This window comes from Juglans microcarpa x Juglans regia, chromosome 5S (assembly GCF_004785595.1).
Source record: "Juglans microcarpa x Juglans regia isolate MS1-56 chromosome 5S, Jm3101_v1.0, whole genome shotgun sequence".
NCBI lineage: Eukaryota > Viridiplantae > Streptophyta > Magnoliopsida > Fagales > Juglandaceae > Juglans > Juglans microcarpa x Juglans regia.
The window spans coordinates 1,103,255-1,125,752 of NC_054603.1; the positions used below are offsets into that span (position 1 = coordinate 1,103,255).

Here is a 22,498-nt window from a genome sequence, read left to right on the forward strand (position 1 = left end):
CAACAGCAGTAAATACTGTAAGACTCGCCCATTTATCGTTTAATTTAAAATGATAAATTTAAAAATATAAACAAAATTAACTTTATATAAAAGTATAAATATTTCATAATTTTTAGTTTTTTTAAGGAAATAGAAACAGCTATAGTTTCAGATCAGATTCGACTTCCCTAAATTTATGGTCTATTCTCATTCAAAGCTTGCCCTAATTTTGGAACTCAGGGGCCCATCCCAATTCCAAAACTCCACCGAATTTTCGCTGATACTTCTCCACCAGTTTTGATTTCAAACCATCCCTGTCGCCCAATCTCTTTCCTGGCGTAACGACTCGCCACAACCGCACGATTGTTCCCATTTTCCGTGTCTAAACGACTGCTCTTCCAGCGACACGTCACCACGCTCACTAGTCCCTACCGCATCTGATTGTTCCTCCAGCAGTATCCCTTTCGTTCCCCTGAACCACTTTACTACCCGCAGTAGTCTGTACTACTGATCGGCAGCGCCATCAAAACCCCTCCCCTCTCTCTCTCTCTCTCTCTCTCGCTCTCTCTCTCTCAACTCTCAAGTGCTGATCATTTCCTTTTCCTCTCAGAGCCTCTCACACTCACTCCCACAATTCTCTTTTATTTTCCTGCTCTTCTGGCGAAAACCAACGTATTCTTTTTTCTTTCGAGTTTCAAATTTCCGAAATCATCATTTCGCAACTGAGCGGAGCATGAAGTTGCGGATCTAGCTAGATTCTCCTGAAACATTAGAGTGATAATGCCAAGGCAAAACCGAGGCATGGATTTGATGATCCCTGGAAAGATCAGAAAGCGAGGGTGCACGTCGTCCGCGTCGTCCTCGTCTTCGATACTCCAGAACTATAGGTTCAAGAGGGCGATAGTGGTGGGCGGCAAGAGGGGCGGATCGAGTACGCCCATGCCCACATGGAGGCTGATGAGCTCGTCTCGATCTCCGTCGTCCTCCACGTTCCGAAGGTCCATGGAGTCGCCCAAGTACCCGGGCCATGGCGGCAGGACAAAGCAACAGCAGCCGCCTCTGCAGGCCCCTGTGTCGGCGAGGAAGCTGGCGGCGACGCTGTGGGAGATGAATGAGATGCCGTCTCCGAGTGTGAGGGAAGGCTCGGACGAGAGGCGGCTCAGGAAGGAGGCGGCCATGAGAGCTAGAGAGAGGGCGGCCAGGTCCATGCACTCGGGCTCCTTGCCTCCTCATTTGTCCGATCCGTCGCACAGTCCCGTTTCCGAGGTCTGATTTCCCTTTTTTGTATGCGCTGAATTTCGTGATATTGTTAATTTGTTGGGGTGATGTTGTTTCTATTTTCTGTCGATGAGGAAATGGTTACTCAACGGATTCGTTTTGTAGAGGATGGATCGGTCGGGAACCGGTAGCCGACGGAGGGGAACGCCGTCTATTTCCCAGAGGCTTAGGCTTTCCGATCAGAACAATGTGAGAGCTGTAGATGCTCTTAGCAATGCCAGTTTAATGGAGGTACGGATCATTCAAATTAAATTCCTTTTTCTTTTTTTCTTTTTTTCACTTTGTAAGCGTGGTCCGAGTGTCAAAATGTTTATATTGATGCAGATTGAGAGCAGCAGATCTCGAGCGCAGACTCCTAGTGCATCCACAGTTGGTGGGAAGACCCGTTTGAAGGATGTTAGTAATGCTCTAACCACATCTAAGGAGCTACTCAAGATAATCAACCGTGTATGGGGTCACGAAGATCGGCCTTCCTCTAGTATGTCGCTAATCTCGGCCTTACATGCTGAGCTAGAGAGGGCACGTTTGCAGGTCAATCAACTTATCCAAGAGCAGCGTTCGGACCAGACCGAGATCAACTACTTGATTAAGTGTTTTGCTGAAGAGAAGGCGGCGTGGAAAAGCAAAGAACAGGAAGCTGTTGAGGCTGCCATTGAGTCTGTTGTGGGAGAGCTCGAGGTGGAGAGGAAGCTGAGGCGGCGGCTTGAGAGCTTGAACAAGAAGCTCGGGAGAGATCTGGCAGAGACGAAAACGTCACTTGTCAAGGCCGTGAAAGAACTCGAGAGCGAGAAGAGAGCGAGAGAAATAGTAGAACAAGTGTGTGATGAATTAGCCGGGGATGTTGGCGAAGATAAAACCCACATGGAAGAAATGAAGAGAGAATCTGCAAAAATTCGTAAAGAGGTTGAGGAGGAAAGGGGAATGATGCAATTGGCCGATGCTTTACACGAGGAGAGAGCTCAGATGAAACTCTCGGAGGCAAAACATCAGCTCGAGGAGAAAAATGCAGCTGTTGATAAATTGAGGAATCAACTAGAATCCTTTATGGGGACCAAAAGAGCTAAAGAAAGAGGGCGTAATTCTGTGAGCCATCCGAATGATAAAGACATGATTGCTGCCTTGTTAAGTAGAGCTCGAGTTGGTACCTATTCCAGCGAAGAAAAAGAAGAGGATGGAGGACAAGTAGAAGATGGAGAAGAGTGTGAAGAAGAAGAAGACTCAGCTGAAAGTGATCTTCATTCCATAGAACTGAATATGGACAACCATAACAAGAGCTATAAGTGGACTCATGCTTCTGGGTTTCGTCGTGATCCAAGAATGGTTCAAATCGATGAAGAAGAAATCAAAGGGAGGAAGTCTACTACCTCCGGGAGAGGACCCAGGCGAAGCACTTCTCTGCAGAGGAGTGTTTCGGATGGCGTTGAACTACACAATACGGATAGGATAGACTGGGAGAGATTCTTGGAACTTGAAAAGCAAAATCAAGGAAAAGAATATGGGAATGTATTGCAGGGATACAATAAATCAATGAAGGGTCTAATGTTGTCAAGTTCTGAGATGGGATCCCCTAGAGTTTATGCCAGTCCAACACGGCAAATGGGGCCACCGTGGCCTTCCCGTGATCATGTCAATGCGGCTCAGGAGCGACCTGCTGTGGCGATGGGATTTGGTTTAAAATCGAGGCTGGCGGAAGCCAGAGGTGAAGGTCACGGTGCAAGAAAATCAAGGCGGTAAGAATGATCAGCCTTCATTCTTTGCAGCCTCTTGACAGGTTGTGATGGTTGGCGGTTGTGGATGCTGAATGCGCTGGAGATAGTAGTTTGGAAGAAGAATCAATTGAAGGCCAATGCGAGAGAAAACATGAGATAGCAACGATGGCTATGGTTTTGATGTATGCTTGCTACGCCTCGTAGCCTGCTCAACGGAACGCTGTCTGCTCGTAGAAATTTGTCTATTCTATAGGGTGGTGGTTGTTTTTTTGTTTTTGTTTTTGTTTTTTTGCAATCTTTCTCACAGACCTTTGAACGGCATATATATATCGTAATTTTGGCCCTTTGAGCATTTTTATTGTACAATCTAGACTGGGACCTAGCAAGAGCATCGCGCGCGCGCGCGCGCGCGTGTTACGTGTATACTGTGAAAACATGGGAAACCCCACTGTACTAGAACCAAAATTGGCCATGATGCAACTACAATTCGAGTGTGATTCCTTCAAACGTATATGAAAAATGGTGACCGCTATCCAACCTCAGTACGTACATCTTCTAACATCCCAAGGTGATATACGAAGCTGATATTAGCCACTTTGGCTCAAGGAAGACTCTGGGAAATTACTTCCAAAACTCCAATGACCTACAAAGCAAAGTCACCATTGCTGCAAATCGGGAACTTCTGTTTTCACGGGCGTTCTTAACAAATTAGAATTGTTTTTATCCGGAGTCCACTTGACTGAGTTTGGTCCCACGAGATGCCCAATTCCACCAAAATCTAGCTTTGCTTGAACAATCTCTCCAAGATCTGGAACATCAAAGAGTAGTTTTTTGAGATTGGGATAAAGAACTTCGGTCAACCTCTTCCACAAACAACAAAAAAATGCCTCACTTTTTTTCCAATTTGGGCAGTTCCAAACTGTAGACAGTCATGCAACTATAAATTCTTACCTAGATCAGCGGAGATGAGGGATTCCCCTTGGTAATTAGGTCCGGCAAGAATGGTCCCTGACGGTGATATAATAACACTACCTCCAGCACATACGATTTTATCCTGGGATACATCGCCATTTGAACCTTCAGAAACACATTCTGTTGAAAGAAAATAGTCTTTCCTTCGGCAGAATTGGTTTGCAGATAGAACAAAGCAGCCACCTTCTAGGGCTATATGGGTCATTGATGCCCGCCATATTTCCCTTGCTTCTGCTGTCGGTGCACAATATATTTCAATGCCTATAGAGTGGAAGAAGGATTAGACAAAAGACTCAGAACTAAAGTTTGTGAGGAAGCTTTTCAACAGCGGAAGGGCCAAGATTTTTACTCAATGGGTGCGCACTTAACTAAAAATAAAAGAAAGATTAAATAAAATCTATTCATCTTATTTTTCATATGATTTTTCGTTTGTTCTTTTAAGAAAAATGAATGGTTACATTGTTGACAAGGAATCTTGTGCAGATATACTTGTAAGTCAATTTCGACAGTCGCTATGAACAGTTGAAGTAAAAAAACAATTTTGTTCAAACAGCTTTTTCTTGAGAAACTTATCCACAATTGACTCAAATGGTAATTTAATCAACCTTGTACATATATTTCTAAAATAGCAACCTAACACGATTTTTAGTACCAAATTGACGAGTTGGAGTTTGACAAAAGTTGTCAACACTTGAGCCAAAATCATATAATTAGGATTGGAGAACCGGCTATGGATGCGCCATGTTGGCAACACATGGAAAAACATTGCAAGTGCTGGCCTAGGAAATGCGATTAAATCAGTACCCTGATGACCTAACAATCTCAAAATCATGTTGGAAGTTCAAGGGTGCAATTGAAAAGACCAGGATAAAACGAAAAACTCTATGAAAGTTGAAGGATCAAAAGTGTACTCTATCCTAACCCATTAACACATTACCGCACACAGTTCAAATACACAGAAACCATTTCTTTGTATTTACAATAACAATGGTTAAATTAAATGACAACAGAGAAGACATACAATAACAATAGCAGCTTATTTATAAACTATGAAGGAAAAAAAAGGTACCAATGAAAGAGGTATACCTTTATCATATAATTCAGTTCTTAGAGAAGGCATTCTATTGTCCCAACATATAAGCCCACCTATTTTTCCAATTGACGTCTCATAAACAGGCAGCAATGATTTCTCTCCTGGCCTCCACACTGCACGTTCTGATGCCATCGGCATCAGCTTTCGATGTTTTCCAAGATAACGGCCAAGGGAATCGAAAAACAGAATAGCGCTAAAGAGTGAGTATCCAACCCTCTCAACTACACCCATCACCAAGTGAACTTTATATTTACCCGATATTTTGGCAAGTCTGTCAACTTCAGGACCTGTATAAACATATACCCCGAATAAGTTCAGCCACAAGAAGAATATAATAACATTCGGTAGCCAGTTCTGTGGGTTATAAGATAAAATCTTACTGCGAGTAATGCTAAAGCTCAAAATATTGCTAGGCATAAAGTTGTTCGGCCTTGATCACCAGACTAATGATCATTTTAAAACTGACCAGATAAAAATGGTTGCAAAGCCACACAATTGAGGGAATACATGTATCCATGTTTTGATGATAAACGCAAAACTTCTATGTAAACTAATTTCTCAACTATGCAGCTAAGATATTTCGAAACCTTTTTTCACAAGTATAAGAAAACTTAAAACCTAATTTTAGGTTATATTTATTGATCCACACGAACACAATTGAGCAAGTGTGTTGAGTGAGAGTGTGAGAGAGAGGTTTTGCCTTCTGTATGGAATAACATATAAATTCCTCCCCCCACCGCTCCAGATAAGGACATCCTGTGGTAGAAACAATCGAACAAAACATGCTAGAGAGAAGAACTAATAGGACTCTTTTGTATGTTGCATATGGCAATTTAGGGTCTGCACTACTGAAATTTACATCAAGAATCACAAATCTCATGAAAAAGTTTATTTGGCACATAATGTTGTGTCAGAGGCAACAGCTTATAAACCAAATGAGATTGCACCTGGCACATCAATAGAAGAGGCAAAATACTTCTGGAACTCCTTGTTTTCCAGGGTTAGATGGGTTTCTGTAGAAGCCTCAAACATCACCCCATGTGGATAGCCACCAACAAAGGCTTCCGGAAACACAACTAGCTGTGATCCATATGCAGCAGCCCCAGCAATCAACCTCTCTGCCTTATCTTCTCACAAGAAACAGGAGATGGGTTTAATGCTACTAGAAAGCGATGACTTTCCCATCTTAACTTGTAATTATGAAATTCTGGCAGAGCTTTGAAAGACACAGAACTAGCTTCTTGTTAGATCATGTTAGCACGTCACTGTCTCTATGCTTGTATCAACAATGCAAAGTACATTATAAAACTATGACCAACACTTTCAAAAACATTGTTATCATGATATATTGAAAAATAGTTTCCTCGACGGCAAAGCGAATGAGGAAAAAACCCATAATTAGGACGTATATGATCATAAGGTTAGATGTAAACTGCCAACTGCTTGTGGACCGGAAACATCAGAACATATTTCTCAAACTGAAAATTGAGGGATCATTGTAATTCAAATAAGCTCAACTGCAGACATAAAGCAAAATCATGCCTTCTCAAATAGAGTGTAAATTATTCAGAAGAAGATTAAACAATATCCTTTTCCTGGGGCGTCTTTCCTTAAATAGCCGAAATTTTAAGCAATTTGTGAATTCCTTAAAACCAGCCAAAAGAAACTGTCCTAAAATTTACTTTACAGTCTTCCTTCATTAAAAATTTTCAGACTAATTAGAGAATGACTCCTAAGTTGTAAGAATTTTTCAGCCATGCGGCACACGTGATTTGTGCAAGCCCCTAAACTCATGCCTGAAATAAAGGGGGCAATTATCCGACGATGGTAAAAAAGAAAACCAGAATCTATCTTCGAATAGTACCACATAAGAAACACCAGAACCTTTCTTTGAGAATCACAAAATACAAAACAATCATTTTCTTTTTAGTTGCTCAGAGAAGAGGGAAAACTTTGGTCCCACATGATGAGACGTTTAAAACCAGGATGCAGAACCCAAGCATTCTCTCTTGGGACAAATAAAGTAGTTTCTTTCATTTTCACACTTACCGGGCAACCAAACAAAAACATTAGAACAAAAAACTCAGAAAATGAAACAAACAGAGCTGAGACTAAAAGAGAGACTCAGTTACCCAAAGTAGCAATGGTATTGTAGAACACCGTTGAAGCCTGAACCACCGTGGCCCTGACCGTGAGCCTCTGGAGAAGAGCAACGGCCTTCTGGTCCAAATCATCTTCGTCTATACGCGACGTACATATGGGTAAATCAAAACGTCCAGGAACGGAGTCAGCGGAGGCCGAGTGGTGACCCGCGCGAGAAAGGGACGAGTTGGGGGAAAGGACAAGGTCTGGGCGAACCTGGCTGAGGAGCCACTGGATCGTCTGGCCGTCGGAACGGTGTCCCAACTCCTCGGTCAGCCGGAAGATACCGGGGCAACAGGTAATCGGAATCCGGACCCGCCTGTGGCGCCCTTCGACCTTTGTGTGTCGGTCTCCAGTGACACGCCGCCGTTTTAGCAGTTGCTCTTCTGGGGATAGTTGTTGTTGTTGTTGTTGAATAATCTTTAAAGGAAGCTCCCCGACGACGTTCTCTGCGCTGGATTGGGGTTGTACCTCCATCGATCTCCCTGATGTCTCGTAAAATTTTCCAGCTTTTTGGCACCAAATGTACTTTCACAGCAAGTTTACGTCTTTTCGCTTCAATATCGGACCCGTGTATTTTTATGTTTCTCAATTTTCTGTCTCCAAAGTCCAAGCCATGTCACGTTTTTTTCTTTTACAAAGCTTCGATGGGCAAGGTCTAGAGCATTTAGAGAACTCACAGTGGAGAAAAGCTGCCGTCCATCCAAAAATGTGACATGCCAATGATGCCATGCTTCTAAACAAAAATACAGAAGGATCAAGGCCTTCCATTAGAGACTCTTAGCACCTGACAGTCTTATGATAAAAAAATGTTATTGGAAATTAAATTATTATTATTTTTAATTTATCAATACCATGTTTCTAAACAGTGAGCAGGCCAGCATAATTTTATAAGTTAACACACCACCTTTCATTAAAATCTTGTTTCCTCTTTTAACCAAAAATGGGAAAACATGTACATTTTTAAAATCTTCAACGAATAATTGACACATTGCTCTATCAAGCACACTACACTACAAAGCAACGGGGATCGTAGAACTGAAGAAAACACTTAACAACAGTCATTTTTCCCAGATCCATCGTATGTGAATCACTGAATTCCAAATATTCATACAAGTCAAAGCTGACTTTGTGCTGCTACACGACATATTAATCACAAATTTATTTCCATCCTTTTTGGCAATGTGACACTAAAGTAATAGCGCATTAGTATGCTCAATGAGAGATCCAAAAAAAGAGAGTGCGAAATGAGGTTTTCTCTGCGAGTGTTCTCTATAATATCTGTTGGAAAGGATTTGAATTCAAGTCATTTGGGAGTGCTTTCATTTCATGATGTATTTGGGGTGACATACAAATTGTGAAGGTTTGATATTGTGAGAGTTGGATTGAGTGAATATTATGTCTATCTTGTAGAGATGTAAGGTTCTAAAACTCTCTCAGAATCTCTTCCATTGACATTGAATTTCTCCATCGCTAGGTTGCTTGTGATCGTAGATTTTAGTCTTGGCAGTTGGCATAGGCTTAGAGCTGCGCTGCTGGTAAGTTAGAATTATTGTGCAGAATATTCACCATAGCAATTAACAAGATCAAAATAAAGTTTTTTTTTTTTTTTTTTTCCCTTTTCCTTATCTAACAAAATCAAAAGGAAGTGAAACCCACAAATTTTCTTTCTTGACTGACCCCCATGCTGCTTCAATAAGTTGTATTTTCCTATAACGCAAACAATTTAGAATTGAGATAACACCAAAGAATGCCACCGGCAACTCACAAGTTGAGGCCCAGATCATTGTAATAGCAAAACATAAAGAAAAGAGTACGAAGCTTTTGAGTTACAATGATTGTAGTATACAATTATTATTTACCAAGCGATTGGTTTTCAAATATGCTAGTCGTCGTCGACTAGCTTCCTGAGGCGGTCTTTGATGAACTTGCTACGGGCTTTAGCACGGGCTTGTTGAGGTCCTATGTTGGCGAAGGAGAGGTGGACTCCAGCGGCAAAGAGCGAGGCGCCGGCTACGAAGAAGCAGACGCTCACGGCTAGCTGCTTGGGCGTGGGTGGGTACGACCACATGAACACCATCTGTTTGTTACTTTGACTCTGAGCTGCGATGTGTTCTCTACCGGAGTCGGGAGCAGTGTGACCGAGGATGCTAGAAGTAAGTGTGGGGAAAATGGGCTTTGATCCCATATGTTAGATCTGTTTTCGTGATGTCAATTGGGCCTTATTTAAGCCGACCCTAACTCAGGTAAGCACCTCAACTTTGTCCTTCAAGCTTGTTAAAAGCGATCTTATTAAATAGAGGCCCATCAATATTCAATAATAATGTTATTTGATCATGTTAAACTTATTACTCAAATGATCCTCTTGACGTGGTACCATGATACCACATGGATTATTGAAAAAATAAAATAAAACAGACCAAAGTGATAGAGGAAACTTAATATTTCAGTCTTCCTCTTTTTGGTTTTTGAACACCCTTTTGTATCACGTCAAGAGGGTCATCTAAGTGGTAAGTTTGAGATAACCCAATAGCATAGCAGTACTCAAATTTCAATTATGTTAATTATCTAATGCTTCCTTGGTCTGATTTTCACTGGTGGAAAAGTTGAATGCTTGTCAATATCATCATTTCCTTAAGCATAACCCTTTCCTTAATAGTTTATTCTTTAGGTGGCTGTATCTGGCCGTACCTTGTCCGCAAGAGAATTGTAAATTTACAATACTTGTTCATAGGCAACTCTTGATACAACGACAACACATTCCCTGCCGTTATTATTATTTTTTATTATCATTGTTGTAATAGTTTACATTCCACCATTGATTTTTTTTAGAGCTCTTCATTTTGAGCAGCTAGAACAAACCCCTGTTTCTTGCGAGTCTCAACAGCATGGTTATCCAAGTATGAGACTGTCACAGCGGCATGAAGTGCTGTCCCTATTGGAAGAGCCTCTTCATCAATAAAAAAGTAAGGAGAGTGCAAGGGCCGATCTGATTTCAGAGTCTCATTTTTTATTCCAACCACAAATATTGAAGCAACAGTTTTCTGTGAGAAAAAGCTGAAATCCTCTGCTCCCATGGTCACAGGGAGAAGCTGCACATTGGGTTTCCCAAGCAAGATTTCACCAACCTTCTTTGCATGTTCATACAGTGCTTCATCGTTTACCATTACGGGATGAGGCATTGGTCTGTCCTCCATGAAGTCCACCATTGCTATGCATTGATGCACTGATGCTTGTGCCTCTATGACCTGTGAATGGCAAATCACACATACTTAGTTGTCCGATACTTGTGTGATAACGAAAGAAGATTACATAGGTCAAACGAGGAGTGCATGTTTTACCTCTTTGATCCTTTTCTGGATGAAAGACATGTCTTCAGTGCTCAAACTCTGAAAAGTTCCCCCGAACCTCATAGAGTCTGGGATTACATTGTATGCCTGACCCCCATTTATGAACCCAACTGTAACCACCTATATGATTCAAGATGAACTGATTACATTTACTTTGGGCTATTGTTGTCAAATCGATTTGTTCAAATCATGAACCCTTCAAATTTGATTCTAACAGAATGACTAAAGATATTGGACAAATTTGATCCTAACATATGTTTAGTTGTAATGATTTGATCAGAGATATTGGTATATGATTGTGAAACTATTTAAGATGGTTCTGGTGGGACTAGAATAAACTTGGATGTGTAAATATCGCATTAGAATATATTTCAGTTTTGAATTTGGTATGTAAAACTCAGATACACACGATTATGCACCAAATCAGAGAACAAATCTAATTCGCACTAACTGGCAATATAACAGAGATGCAGGGGTGGCTCGAAGGCTAGGCAACTTAGGCGCCTGCCTAAGGCGCCTCCTAACACAAGAAGGCCTCATATATGTTTATGTCATGTTTGACTTCAACAATAAAAAATGTAAAATAAAAAAAAATGTGAAAGAAAAAAATAATAAAAACAGATATGAGAAAGAAAAACCAACAATTAGAAATCGAGTTTATGTCAAAAGAAAAAACTAGTGTTTTAATGAATACGTCTAGTTTTTTTTTAATTATCCGTGTTGCAAGTTCAAAAAGAATCCTAAATAGCCCGTCAAAGAAGGCTTGCATGACAGAAAACAAGTATTTGTTTGAAAGAGTTTAATAATAAGTAGAAGCAGGGGGCATAATGCTAAAGAAACGGAATAAAACTTTAAGATCATTATTTGGAAAAGGATCATCTTGATCTTGAAAACTATTTTAAATGTAGTGTATATTTTTCACTATCATCAAAATTTACTTTTAGGACTAAAACTATTATCATCAACTATGTCACAATAAATATTATATAAATTAGCCACATTATCTATGAAAATAATATTAACAGATCTGAAAATAAATTCTAATAAGTAACTTTGTCTTTATAAAGTTAGAATAATAATTTTTTGGATACCTTTCAATATGTTAGGCCTAATATATAGATTTACTACTATATAAAAATTGTAAGCCTCATTTTGAATGCCTTAGGCCACACTTTGTACTGAGCCGCCCCTGCAGAGATAGGAAGAAAAAACATACCCTTGCTTGAAGAGGATTGGTCTCTCGAGAGACAATCTGTTGGAGAGCAATGATTGAGAAGGCTGCTGCGAGAACTGGGTCCCTAGTCTCATGTGGCCCCGCTGCATGTCCACCTTTACCTTGAATCGTTGCTGAGAAGATCCCAACACCTGCAAGCACTGGACCAGGCCTTAAAGCAATGACACCGGTCCAGAATGATGGGAGGACATGTATACTAAAGATAGCATTGATGTCACCTAAAGCGCCATCTTGCAACATGTGGTAAGCACCAGCATAACCCTCTTCAGCGGGCTGGAAAACTAGTTTCGTAGTTCCCTGAAGAATAAATGTTTAAAGCAATTTAACAATGTATTTTCCCTCGCCCATGATTGCAAGAGTTTTAGATGTACCCTCAATTGATGTCTTTTGGCCTGGAGTAACTTAGCTGCTCCAAGTAGCATTGCTACATGGGAATCATGCATGCATCTTGCCTTCAACCTTGCTCTTTTGGTCCCAGTCTACCAATTCTTTCCAAAAGGTAATACTGATTTTAAAGATCACGCATATTTAATAGAATGGAGTGTTAAATGAATAGCTGCAGAAATACTTATCGCCAGTGCTTGGATAATGGGCTAGCCAGCTCTAATGACCAAAGCAGAGGCAAGTATAAACGCTTTTGGCCCCTCTGTTTGGAGGGGCTTTCAGCCTTTAATAGAACAAGTGCGTGATTGTGTTTGTTTGTCAAAATCAGAGTGATAGATAATGGGGCCCCATTTCTTAGAAAAAATAATCACAAAAACATAATACAAAACTTTACTACCGACTGATCAAATCTAGAAGAAAGTTTGTGTGTGTGTGTGAGAGAGAGAGAGAGAGAGAGAGAGAGTGCCTGCAAGGGGAGGGCATCCATGTCAGCTTTAAGAGCAAAAACTGGTTTAGCACCAGACCCAAAAGAAGCCACCACGCCAGTCTTGGCAACAGGCCACTTGTATCCGACTCCCAGCGAGTCAAGCTCGGCCCTAATGAGTTCACTCGTCCGGTGCTCCTCAAACCCCAGTTCTGGGTAATCATGGATTCTTCTCCTCAACTCTGTCATCCATTGAAAGAACTCGGGCTTTCTGGCCGATTCCAGCAACTCCCGACTCAGCATCTCCAGCTCCAAGCCGTAACCAACCTCCCTCAGTGCCCACGACTGGTATAAAACTGCTGATATTAACAAGCAGTGTGTCAAACCCATGGTTTGCATTGTTCGTTTCAGATTGAAAACAGACTTCTGTCTGAACCAAAGGGCTTACGCATAGCGTTAGGTGAGTAGGAAATTTTATAGCTCAAATTTGTACGCATGCCTTAAGTAAGCTGTTCTTTCTCCATTTGGGAGAAGGCTGGGATTGGGAACATGTGTCGCATTTGTCCGTCCTCATTTGGAATGAAAAACTTTAGTTGCCCAAACTTTAGTCCAACGTTGTTCTATTTTTTCATGTACGTGTCCAGAAAAGTCATGACTCTGATTGCATTTGGCGCAATTCTGATTGCATAGCATAGCATTACTCAAACTCATCGCGAGATGCCTTATTTCTTTATTTATTTTTCCTGACGAGAAAAATATAATAATTAAAAAAATTATCAATATCATTTTTCTCAACAGTGAACAGGACGGCATAATTTTATAAGTAAACACACCACCTTTCATTAAAGTCTTGTTTCCTCTTTTAACCGAAAATGGGAAAACTATAGAAATTTAAAAACAAAAGAAAACTTGTAAAATTCTAAAATCTTCAAGGAATAATTGACATATTGCTCTATCAAGGACACTACAAAACAACGGGGATTGTAGAACTGAAGAAAACTCGTAACGACAGTCATTTTTCCCAGATCGATGGTCTGTGAATCACTGAATTCATCATCCCATTTATTCGACATTATTGTGCAGAATATTCAACATAGCAATTAACAAGATTAAAAAAAAAAAGTGTTTTTTCTTCCTTTTCTTATCTAACAAAATCAAAAGGAAGTGAAACCCACAAATTTTCTTTCTTGACCCCAAAGTTGGATTTTCCTAAAACGCAAGCAATTTAAAAATTGAGATGACACGGAAGAATGCTGCCGGCAATTCAAAAGTTGAGGCCCAGATCACTGTAATGGTAGAACATATAGAAAATAGTACGAAGCTTTTGAGTTGCAATGATTTTAGTGTGTGTGTGTGTGTGTGATTTACCAAGCGATTGGTTTTCAAATATGCTAGTCGTCGTCGACTAGCTTCCTAAGGCGGTCATTTGATGAACTTGCTACGGGCTTTGGCACGTGCTTGTTGAGGGCCTATATTGGCAAAGGAGAGGTGGACACCGACGCAAATAGCGAGGCGCCAGCGACGAAGAAGCAGACGTTCATGGCTAGCTGCATGGGCGTGGGTGGGTACGACCACAACCCATCTGTTTGTTACTTTGACTCTAAGCTGCGATGAGTTGTCTCGATAGGAGTCGAGAGCAGTGTGACTGAGATGCTCGAAGTGGGCACGAGTTTTATTGGGGAGTGTGTGGGGAAAATGGGCTTCTTCAGCCTGTGTGTTCGAGCTGTTTTCGTGATGTTGATTGGGCTTGTTTAAGTGAAGCCTAATTCAACTTTGTCCTTCAAGCCAATCCCTATCTCATTTTAAAGCTTGCTAGTTGCCACAAGCAATCTTATTGAATAAGGGTCCATCAATATTCAATATATTTTCGGGGGAATCTAAATTATTTAAGGCTTTCTTTGTTTTTACGGTTCATTTTAACTCAATTCATCTAATCTAAACTTTACAATTTTTTTTTAAATTTCCAAACAAAACATAACAAATAATTAACTTTTTTAAATTTTAAAACAAAAATAATATTAAAAAAATATATTTTAATAATATTTTATTTCATTTTTTAACTTTAATCTCAACTCATATCATCTGCAAAAATAAACGAGACCTAATATTTCCCTGATCTGATTTTCACTTTTGGAAAAGTTGAAGATATAGTGCTTGTCAATTATCATCATTTCCTTAATAGTTTATGCTTTACGTGGCTGTAACTTGTCCGGAAGAGAATTGCAAATTTACAATGCTAAATGGTCATCAACAACTCGTGATACAACAACTCATTGTTTTATTATCATTCTTGTAATAGATGACGTTCCACCATTGATGTTATTTAGAGCTCGTCATTTTGAGAAGCTGGAAAAAACCTCTGTTTCTTGGGAGTCTCAACAACATGGTTATCCAAGTATGAGATCGCTACAGCCGTATGAAGTGCTGCCCCTATTGGAAGAGCCTCTTCATCAATAAAAAAGTAAGGAGAGTGCAAGGGCTGATCTGATTTCAGAGTCTTATTCTTTATACCAACCACAAATATTGAAGCAGCAGATTTCTGTGAGAAAAAACTGAAATCCTCTGCTGCCATGGTCACAGGGAGAAGCTGCACATTGGGTTCCCCAAGTAGGATTTCACCAACCTTCTTTGCATGTTCGTACAGTGCTTCATCGTTTACCATTATGGGATAAGGCATTGGTCTGTCCTCCATGAAGTCCACTATTGCTGTGCATCGATGCACTGATGCTTGTGCCTCTATGACCTGTGAATGGAACATCTCACATACTTGCATGTCTGATACTTGTGTGATAATGAAAGAAATTACATAGGACAAACGAGGAGTGCAGTTTTACCTCTTTGATCCTTTCTTGGATGAAAGAGAGGCCTTCGGTGCTCAAACTCCTAAAAGTTCCCTTGATCCTCACAGAGTCTGGGATTACATTGCATGCTCGACCCCCATTTATGGACCCAACTGTAACCACCTATATGATTTAAGTTGAATTGATTAGAGTTACTCCGGGCTATTGCTGTCAATCAATTTGTTCTGATTCTAACAGGATTGGTGGGGGTATTGGACAAATTTGATCCTAACATACGTTTAGCTGTAACGATTTGATCAGAAATTGTTGGTACATGATTGTGGAACTGTTGAGTATTGAACTGTTGAATAATAAACTTAAATAAAGTTGTTTTTCAGTATATTCATGAACTAAAGTCTAGGTTCATCTTGAAAGAAGTAATTCATGTATTTGGAGATTCATGTATTTAGAGATTCATGTATTTGAGATATTCATGTACTTGGGTATTTGTGTACTAGGGAAGTTCATGTATTAGAGTAAATACTAGGTGAATCTACAAGCCTTTAAATACCCATGTATGCATTGGCACAAAACAAGCCACTTGAGAAGTAATTCACTTAGAAAATTTCAGAAATAGTCTGTCCTCTCTCCCTCTAGAATAGAATATCAGTTTTTCTCTTCCAACAAACTGGTATCAGAGCGCCAGTCTTTTCTAGATCCTGAAGATGGCCAACTCAACGTTTCCGTTTCAATTTTCGTATTTGACAAAGGAGAATTATGAGAATTGGTGTATTCGAATGAGGGCTTTGCTTGGATCTCAAGATGCATGGGAGATCGTAGAGAAAGGCTATGAGGAGCCTAGAGATGAAGCTTCGTTGAGTCTTAATCAAAAGGAGGCTCTGCAAAAGTTGCGGAAGAAGGATCAACAAGCTCTCATGCTCATCCATCAATGTTTGGATGAAGCAATGTTCGAGAAAGTAGCCAATGCCACTACTTCCAAGCAAGCATGGGAGATCTTACAAAACTCCTATCAAGGAGTTGATAAAGTGAAGAACGTACGGCTCCAAACGCTACGAGGTGAGTTCGAAGTCCTCCGTATGCAAGAATCTGAGACGATTGCAGCTTATTTTTCAAAATTGTTGGCCATTGTGAATCAAATGAGGAGATATGGAGAAAAGCTGGAGGATGTCTGGGTGGTTGAGAAGATTCTTCGCTCGTTGCATTCAAAATTCGATTATATTGTGGTGGCTATTGAAGAGTTAAAATACTTGGAGACGATGACGGTTGATCAACTCATGGGATCTCTTCAAGCTCATGAAGAGAGATTCAAGAAGAAGAAGGAAGAACCTATTGAGCAGGTTCTCGCCACAAAGCTCTCTGTAAAAGAGAAGGAAGGAGAGCATGATAGAAGTCAACGAGGAAGAGGACGCGGACATGGACATGGACCAGGAAGTGGAAGAAGAGGACGAGGACAAGGAAGAGGCGGACAAAGCAATCAAAACGCCAACCATGAAGAAAGATGTCAATCCTCAAGAGGTCGTGGAAGAGGAAATTACTCAAGGCAGAATGGGAGACAATATGATAAGTCTAAAATCAAATGCTACAATTGTCAAAAGTATGGCCACTATGCTTCAGAATGCTGGAGTTCTCCTAGCAATGCTGAAGAAAAGGTGAATCACGTTGAAAATGAAGAAACGGAGCCCACTTTGCTACTAGCTTACAAAGGAGAAGAAACTAGCAAATCGAATTTGTGGTATCTTGATAATGCTGCAAGCAATCATATGTGCGGAGACAAAAGCAAGTTTGTAGAGCTTGACGAATCGGTGAGCGGGAATATCACTTTTGGAGATATGTCAAAAGTTCCCATCAAAGGGAAAGGTACGATTCTAATTCGATTAAAAAATGGGAGCCATCAATTTATGTCAAATGTTTATTATGTTCCAAGTATGAAAAGTAACATTTTGAGTTTGGGACAACTCTTGGAAAAGGACTATGAGATTGAAATGAAAAATCGTAGTCTTTTTCTAAGAGATGACAAGAAGAATTTGATTGCTAAAGTGTCCATGACAAGCAACAGGATGTTTTTGCTTGATATTCAAACTGATGTGGCTAAGTGCCTCAAAGCTTGTGTAAAAGATACGTCTTGGCTTTGGCATTTGAAGCTTGGGCATGTGAATTTTGGTGGATTGAAGTTGTTGGCTCAAAAGGAGATGGTGAAAGGCTTGCCACCTATTGATCAATCTGATCAACTTTGCGAATGGTATCTTGTTGGCAAACAATTCCGAAAGAGATTTCCAAAAGAATCATTTACAAGAGCAAGTGAGCCGCTCCAACTTGTTCATATGGATGTTTATGGACCGATCAAGCCTTCTTCATTTGGTAAAAATCGATACTTCCTCCTCTTTATTGATGACTTCAGTAGAAAAACATGGGTATATTTTTTGAAAGAAAAATCTGAAGTGTTTAGTGTTTTCAAAAAATTCAAAGCACTTCTTGAAAAACAAAGTGGTTATGAGATTAAGGCTTTGAGATTAGATAGAGGGGGTGAGTTTACATCTAATGAATTTAATGAGTTTTGTGAAGCACATGGGATTCGTCGAGTTTTGACAGTTCCGAGATCACCTCAACAAAATGGGGTAGTTGAAAGAAAGAACAGAACGATTCTCAATATGGCTCGAAGCATGTTGAAGACGAAGATGATGCCTAAAGAGTTTTGGGCGGAAGTGGTTGATTGTGCTGTTTACTTATCAAACCGTTGTCCTACAAGAAGTGTAGAGAACTCAACTCCCCAAGAAGCATGGAGTGGAAGAAAGCCAAGTGTTTCCCATTTGAAAGTTTTCGGAAGTATTGGCTATGTGCATGTGCCCGATGAAGAAAGATCCAAGCTTGATGATAAAAGCAAGAAGCACATCTTCATCGGCTATGATCAAAGATCCAAAGGCTACAAGCTTTATAATCCAAGCACTAAGAAGATGGTCATTAGTAGAGATGTGAAATTTGACGAAGAAGGTTCGTGGGATTGGAGTGATCAAGAAAATGAAAAATATGATTTCTTTCCCTTCCCTGAAGATGAAGATCAAGGAAATGATGTACAAGAACTCACGACACCTCCTCAATCACCAACAATTCCTAGTACTCCTTCATCATCTTCTTATGAAGGAAGTTCTAGTGAAAGGCAATCCCGAATGAGAAGTCTTCAAGATCTTTATGAGGTAATGGAGAATTTAAGTGATGATCTAACTCTTTTTTGTCACTTTGCTGATTGTGAACCAATAGGTTTTGAAAAAGCGGTACAAGAGAAAATGTAGAGAATTGCCATGGATGAGGAGATCAAATCAATCAAGAAGAATGATACTTGGGAATTGGCGACTTTACCAGAGGGACAAAAGTCCATTGGTGTGAAGTGGGTTTTCAAAGTAAAGAAGAATGCAAAGGGAGAAGTAGAAAGATTCAAGGCGAGATTGGTGGCCAAGGGATATAGCCAATGTCCCGGTATTGATTATGGAGAAGTCTTTGCCCCTGTTGCACGATTAGAGACGATTCGGATGATTATTTCTCTTGCAGCTCAAAAGAAGTGGAGGATTTATCAAATGAATGTCAAATCGGCTTTCCTGAATGGAATCCTTGAGGAAGAAGTTTATGTAGAGCAACTTATGGGTTATGTGGTCAAAGGGCAAGAAGATAAAGTGCTAAAGTTAAAGAAAGCCTTGTATGGCTTAAAACAAGCGCCAAGGGCATGGAATAGTCGAATTGACAAATATTTTCAGGAGAATGGATTCGCCAAGTGCCCGCATGAATATGCACTCTATGCTAAGGTGCGTGAAAATGGAGACATTTTGCTTGTTTGCATATATGTTGATGATTTAATTTTTACTGGAAGCAATTCAAGCATGTTTGGAGAATTTAAGAAAGCTTTGACGAGAGAATTTGAAATAACCGATATTGGTCTTATGTCTTATTATCTTGGCATTGAGATCAAATAAATGGATGATGGAATTTTTATCTCTCAAGAAGGTTTTGCAAAGGAAATTCTCAAAAGATTCAAGATGGAAGATAGTCAATCCGTGAACACCCCAGTTGAATGTGGAGTGAAATTGTCCAAGCATGAAGAAGGAGAGAAGGTAGACCCCACAATATTCAAGAGTCTTGTTGGAAGTTTGAGATACTTGACTTGCACAAGACCCGATATACTTTATGGAGTTGGACTTGTTAGCCGATATATAGAGTCACCAAGCACAATGCATTTCAAAGCGGCTAAGAGGATTCTACGTTATCTAAAAGGTACTATTGATTATGGACTTCTTTATTCATTTTCTAATAAATTTAAGCTTGTGGGGTATAGTGATAGTAATTGGGCTGGAGATTTGGATGATCGGAAGAGCACTACTGGTTTTGTGTTTTATTTGGGAAATGCGGCATTTACTTAGAGTTCTAAGAAACAACCAATTGTAACGCTCTCCACATGTGAAGCTGAATATGTTGCTGCAACATCTTGTGTTTGTCATGCAATTTGGCTGAGAAAGTTATTGAAGGAACTACTCATGCCACAAGAGGAACCTACAGAGATTTTTGTTGATAACAAGTCGGCACTTGCATTGGCAAAAAATCCGGTCTTTCATGATAGAAGCAAGCATATTGATACAAGATTTCATTTTCTTCGATAATGCATTGTCAAGAATGAAGTACAAGTCAAATTTGTGAAGACTCATGATCAAGTTGCAGATATTTTTACGAAGTCTCTCAAGTATGATACTTTTAACAAGTTGCGGATGCTACTTGGAGTTACCAAGAATTAAGTTTAAAGGCGGGTGTTGAATAATAAACTTAAATAAAGTTGTTTTTTAGTATATTCATGAACTAAAGTCTAGGTTCATCTTGAAAGAAGTAATCTATGTATTTGGAGATTCATGTATTTAGAGATTCATGTATTTGAGATATTCATGTACTTGGGTATTTGTGTACTAGGGAAGTTCATGTATTAGAGTAAATGCTAGGTGAATCTACAAGCCTATAAATACCCATGTATGCATTGGCACAAAGCAAGCCACTTGAGAAGTAATTCACTTAGAAAATTTCAGAAATAGTCTCTCCTCTCTCCCTCTAGAATAGAATATCAGTTTTTCTCTTCCAACATGAACATGGTTCTGAAGGGACTAGAATAATAAACTTGGATGTGTATTTATTGCATTAAAATATACTTCAATTTTGAATTTGGTATGTAAAACTCAGATTCACTCCATTATGCACCAAATCAACGAACAAATCTAATTTGCTCTAATTGGCAATATATCTAGAATAATGCTACTATATCGTCTCATTTTGCCATCTTATTTTGACCGCTCATAAATTTAATTTTTTTTTAAAAAATTCTATTACTTACTGATTAAAGAAGCAACTATTAATATATTGCTGTACTTTTTTATTTCTTAAAAATATTTAAATATATTTAAAAAATATAAATAAAAAATAAAAAGCAAAAAAGAAAAAGAAAAATTTATACTGAGACGCCCAACAGTCAAAGCTGAGAGACACGTTAGCACCACCCATATATCTAACAGAGAGGTGAAGAAAAAACATACCCTTGCTTGAAGAGGATCGATCTCTCGAGATACAATCTGTTGGAGAGCAATGATTGAGAAGGCTGCTGCAAGAACTGGGTCCCTAGTCTCATGTGGCCCCGCTGCATGTCCACCTTTACCTTGAATCGTTGCCGAGAAGATCCCAACACCTGCAAGCATTGGACCAGGCCTTGAAGCAATGACACCTGTCGGGAATGATGGGAGGACATGTATACTCAATATGGCATCGATGTCACCTAAAGCGCCATCTTGCAACATGTGGTAAGCACCAGCATAACCCTCTTCGCCTGGCTGGAAAACTAGTTTCACAGTTCCCTGAGAAAGAAATGTTTAAAGCAATTTATCGTTTTCCCTTGCCCATAATTGCAAGAGTTTTAGATGTACCTTCAATTGATGTCTTTTGGCCTGGAGTAACTTCGCTGCTCCAAGTAACATTGCTACATGGGAATCATGACCACAGGCATGCATCTTGCCTTCAACCTTGCTCTTGTGGTCCCAGTCTACCAATTCCTTCCAAAAGGTAATGTTGATTTTAAAGATCACACATGTTTAATAGAACGGATTGTTAAATGAATAGCTACTGAAATACACAGAGTCAAGAGCTTGGATAATGGGATAGCCAGCTTAATGACCCATTATCCAAGCTCTAATGACCAAAGCAAAGGCAAGTATAAACGTTTTTTTGCCTCTTTTTGGAGGGGCTTAGTGTTCAGCCTTTAATAGAACAAGTGCGTGATTGTGTTTGTCTGTCAAAATGAGGTGATTGGTAATGGGCCCCATTTCTTAGAGAAAATATAACAAAAACATTATACAAAAATTTACTACCGACTAATCAAATCTAGAAGAAAGTGTGTGTGTGAGAGAGAGAGAGAGAGAGAGAGAGAGAGAACCTGCAAGGGGAGGGCATCCATGTCAGCTCTGAGAGCAAAAACTGGTTTAGCCCCAGACCCAATAAAAGCCACCACCCCAGTCTTGGCAACAGGCCAGTTGTATCCTACTCCCAGCAAATCAAGCTCGGCCCTAATGAGTTCACTCGTCTGGTGCTCCTCAAACCCCAGCTCTGGGTACTCATGGATTCTTCTCCTCAACCCTCTCATCCATTGAAAGAACTCGGGCTTTCTGGCTGATTCCAGCAACTCCCGACTCAGCATCTCCATCTCCGAACCATAACCAGCCTCCTCCAGTGCCCACGACTGGTACAAAACAGCTGACAGTAACAAGCACAGAGTCAAACCCATGGGTTGCATTGTTCGTTTCAGATTGAAAACACATTCTTTCTGAACCGAAAGGCTTACGCGTTGGTGAATAGGAAATTTTATAGCTCAAATTTGTACACGACTTGGATTTCTGAACCGAAAGGCTTACGCGTTAGTAAGCTGTTCTTTCTCAATTGCGGAGGAGGTTGGGACACAACACTATTTGTAGAGTGATAATTGACTGACACAACACTTCACTCCCTCGGTTTTCTCGAATGAAAAATTTTAGACTTTTAGTACCCCAATCTACGTTGTCTTTTTTTCTTGTACGTGTCCATCCAGAACACTGAAAAGTCACGACCTTCATTGCATTTGACA

General features: G+C 40.0%; 5 protein-coding genes across 8 annotated transcripts; 1 reads left to right on the forward strand and 4 right to left on the reverse strand.

Moving 5' to 3' along the window:
• The first annotated feature begins 469 nt into the window (after positions 1-469).
• On the forward strand, positions 470-3,309 carry LOC121268073 (uncharacterized protein At5g41620). Of its 2 annotated transcripts, XM_041172195.1 has the most exons (4): positions 471-1,245; positions 1,363-1,488; positions 1,582-2,726; positions 2,823-3,309. In XM_041172195.1, the coding sequence occupies exons 1-4, from the start codon at positions 760-762 to the stop codon at positions 2,989-2,991; spliced, it is 1,926 nt and encodes a 641-aa protein (XP_041028129.1). In that variant the 5' UTR covers positions 471-759; the 3' UTR covers positions 2,992-3,309. The 2 variants fall into 2 exon arrangements, with proteins under 2 accessions (XP_041028128.1, XP_041028129.1); XM_041172194.1 differs by having other exon boundaries at positions 470-1,245; positions 1,582-3,309.
• Positions 3,287-7,738, reverse strand: LOC121268074 (bifunctional nitrilase/nitrile hydratase NIT4B-like). Its single transcript, XM_041172196.1, has 6 exons — positions 7,164-7,738; positions 5,979-6,158; positions 5,025-5,318; positions 3,918-4,199; positions 3,411-3,774; positions 3,287-3,356 (listed from the first exon to the last, which is right to left on the reverse strand). Exons 1-5 carry the CDS (start codon positions 7,648-7,650, stop codon positions 3,623-3,625), a joined length of 1,395 nt encoding a protein of 464 aa, XP_041028130.1. The 5' UTR covers positions 7,651-7,738; the 3' UTR covers positions 3,287-3,356; positions 3,411-3,622.
• Positions 7,739-8,944: 1,206 nt separating this feature from the next.
• LOC121268078 lies at positions 8,945-14,205 on the reverse strand. Of its 2 annotated transcripts, XM_041172203.1 has the most exons (2): positions 14,178-14,205; positions 8,945-9,283 (listed from the first exon to the last, which is right to left on the reverse strand). In XM_041172203.1, the coding sequence occupies exon 2, from the start codon at positions 9,251-9,253 to the stop codon at positions 9,059-9,061; it is 195 nt and encodes a 64-aa protein (XP_041028137.1). In that variant the 5' UTR covers positions 9,254-9,283; positions 14,178-14,205; the 3' UTR covers positions 8,945-9,058. The 2 variants fall into 2 exon arrangements, with proteins under 2 accessions (XP_041028137.1, XP_041028136.1); XM_041172202.1 differs by lacking the exon at positions 14,178-14,205 and having other exon boundaries at positions 8,945-9,757.
• LOC121268075 (IAA-amino acid hydrolase ILR1-like) lies at positions 9,919-22,404 on the reverse strand. Of its 2 annotated transcripts, none has more exons than XM_041172197.1 (5): positions 21,815-22,335; positions 21,309-21,434; positions 20,925-21,239; positions 15,400-15,528; positions 9,919-10,421 (listed from the first exon to the last, which is right to left on the reverse strand). In XM_041172197.1, exons 1-5 carry the CDS (start codon positions 22,169-22,171, stop codon positions 10,002-10,004), a joined length of 1,347 nt encoding a protein of 448 aa, XP_041028131.1. In that variant the 5' UTR covers positions 22,172-22,335; the 3' UTR covers positions 9,919-10,001. The 2 variants fall into 2 exon arrangements, with proteins under 2 accessions (XP_041028131.1, XP_041028132.1); XM_041172198.1 differs by lacking the exon at positions 9,919-10,421 and adding an exon at positions 14,824-15,308 and having other exon boundaries at positions 21,815-22,404.
• LOC121268077 (IAA-amino acid hydrolase ILR1-like) lies at positions 10,868-13,166 on the reverse strand. The gene is made up of 3 exons (XM_041172201.1): positions 12,129-13,166; positions 11,716-12,054; positions 10,868-10,992 (listed from the first exon to the last, which is right to left on the reverse strand). Exons 1-3 carry the CDS (start codon positions 12,198-12,200, stop codon positions 10,960-10,962), a joined length of 444 nt encoding a protein of 147 aa, XP_041028135.1. The 5' UTR covers positions 12,201-13,166; the 3' UTR covers positions 10,868-10,959.
• Positions 22,405-22,498: the final 94 nt, after the last annotated feature.

Bases quoted from the DNA above. Each gene is read 5' to 3' on its own strand.
- LOC121268073 (XM_041172194.1), top strand. From the start codon at position 760: ATGCCAAGGCAAAACCGAGGCATGGATTTGATGATCCCTGGAAAGATC. The intron at 1,246-1,362 runs GTCTGATTTCCC...TTCGTTTTGTAG, and splicing joins CGCACAGTCCCGTTTCCGAG to AGGATGGATCGGTCGGGAAC. The intron at 1,489-1,581 runs GTACGGATCATT...ATATTGATGCAG, and splicing joins GCAATGCCAGTTTAATGGAG to ATTGAGAGCAGCAGATCTCG.
- LOC121268074 (XM_041172196.1), bottom strand. From the start codon at position 7,650: ATGGAGGTACAACCCCAATCCAGCGCAGAGAACGTCGTCGGGGAGCTT. The intron at 4,200-5,024 runs GTATACCTCTTT...TCCACTCTATAG, and splicing joins AACTGAATTATATGATAAAG to GCATTGAAATATATTGTGCA. The intron at 3,775-3,917 runs GTAAGAATTTAT...TTGATGTTCCAG, and splicing joins CCTCATCTCCGCTGATCTAG to ATCTTGGAGAGATTGTTCAA.
- LOC121268078 (XM_041172202.1), bottom strand. From the start codon at position 9,361: ATGGGATCAAAGCCCATTTTCCCCACACTTACTTCTAGCATCCTCGGT.
- LOC121268077 (XM_041172201.1), bottom strand. From the start codon at position 12,200: ATGCATGATTCCCATGTAGCAATGCTACTTGGAGCAGCTAAGTTACTC. The intron at 12,055-12,128 runs GTACATCTAAAA...TTTATTCTTCAG, and splicing joins CCAAAAGACATCAATTGAGG to GGAACTACGAAACTAGTTTT. The intron at 10,993-11,715 runs CAGGGGCGGCTC...AGCCACCCCTGC, and splicing joins GTTTTTTCTTCCTATCTCTG to ATCTCTGTTATATTGCCAGT.
- LOC121268075 (XM_041172197.1), bottom strand. From the start codon at position 22,171: ATGCAACCCATGGGTTTGACTCTGTGCTTGTTACTGTCAGCTGTTTTG. The intron at 21,435-21,814 runs GTTCTCTCTCTC...ACCTTTTGGAAG, and splicing joins TGGATGCCCTCCCCTTGCAG to GAATTGGTAGACTGGGACCA. The intron at 10,422-15,399 runs GTAAAACTGCAC...TGCCATTCACAG, and splicing joins TCCAAGAAAGGATCAAAGAG to GTCATAGAGGCACAAGCATC.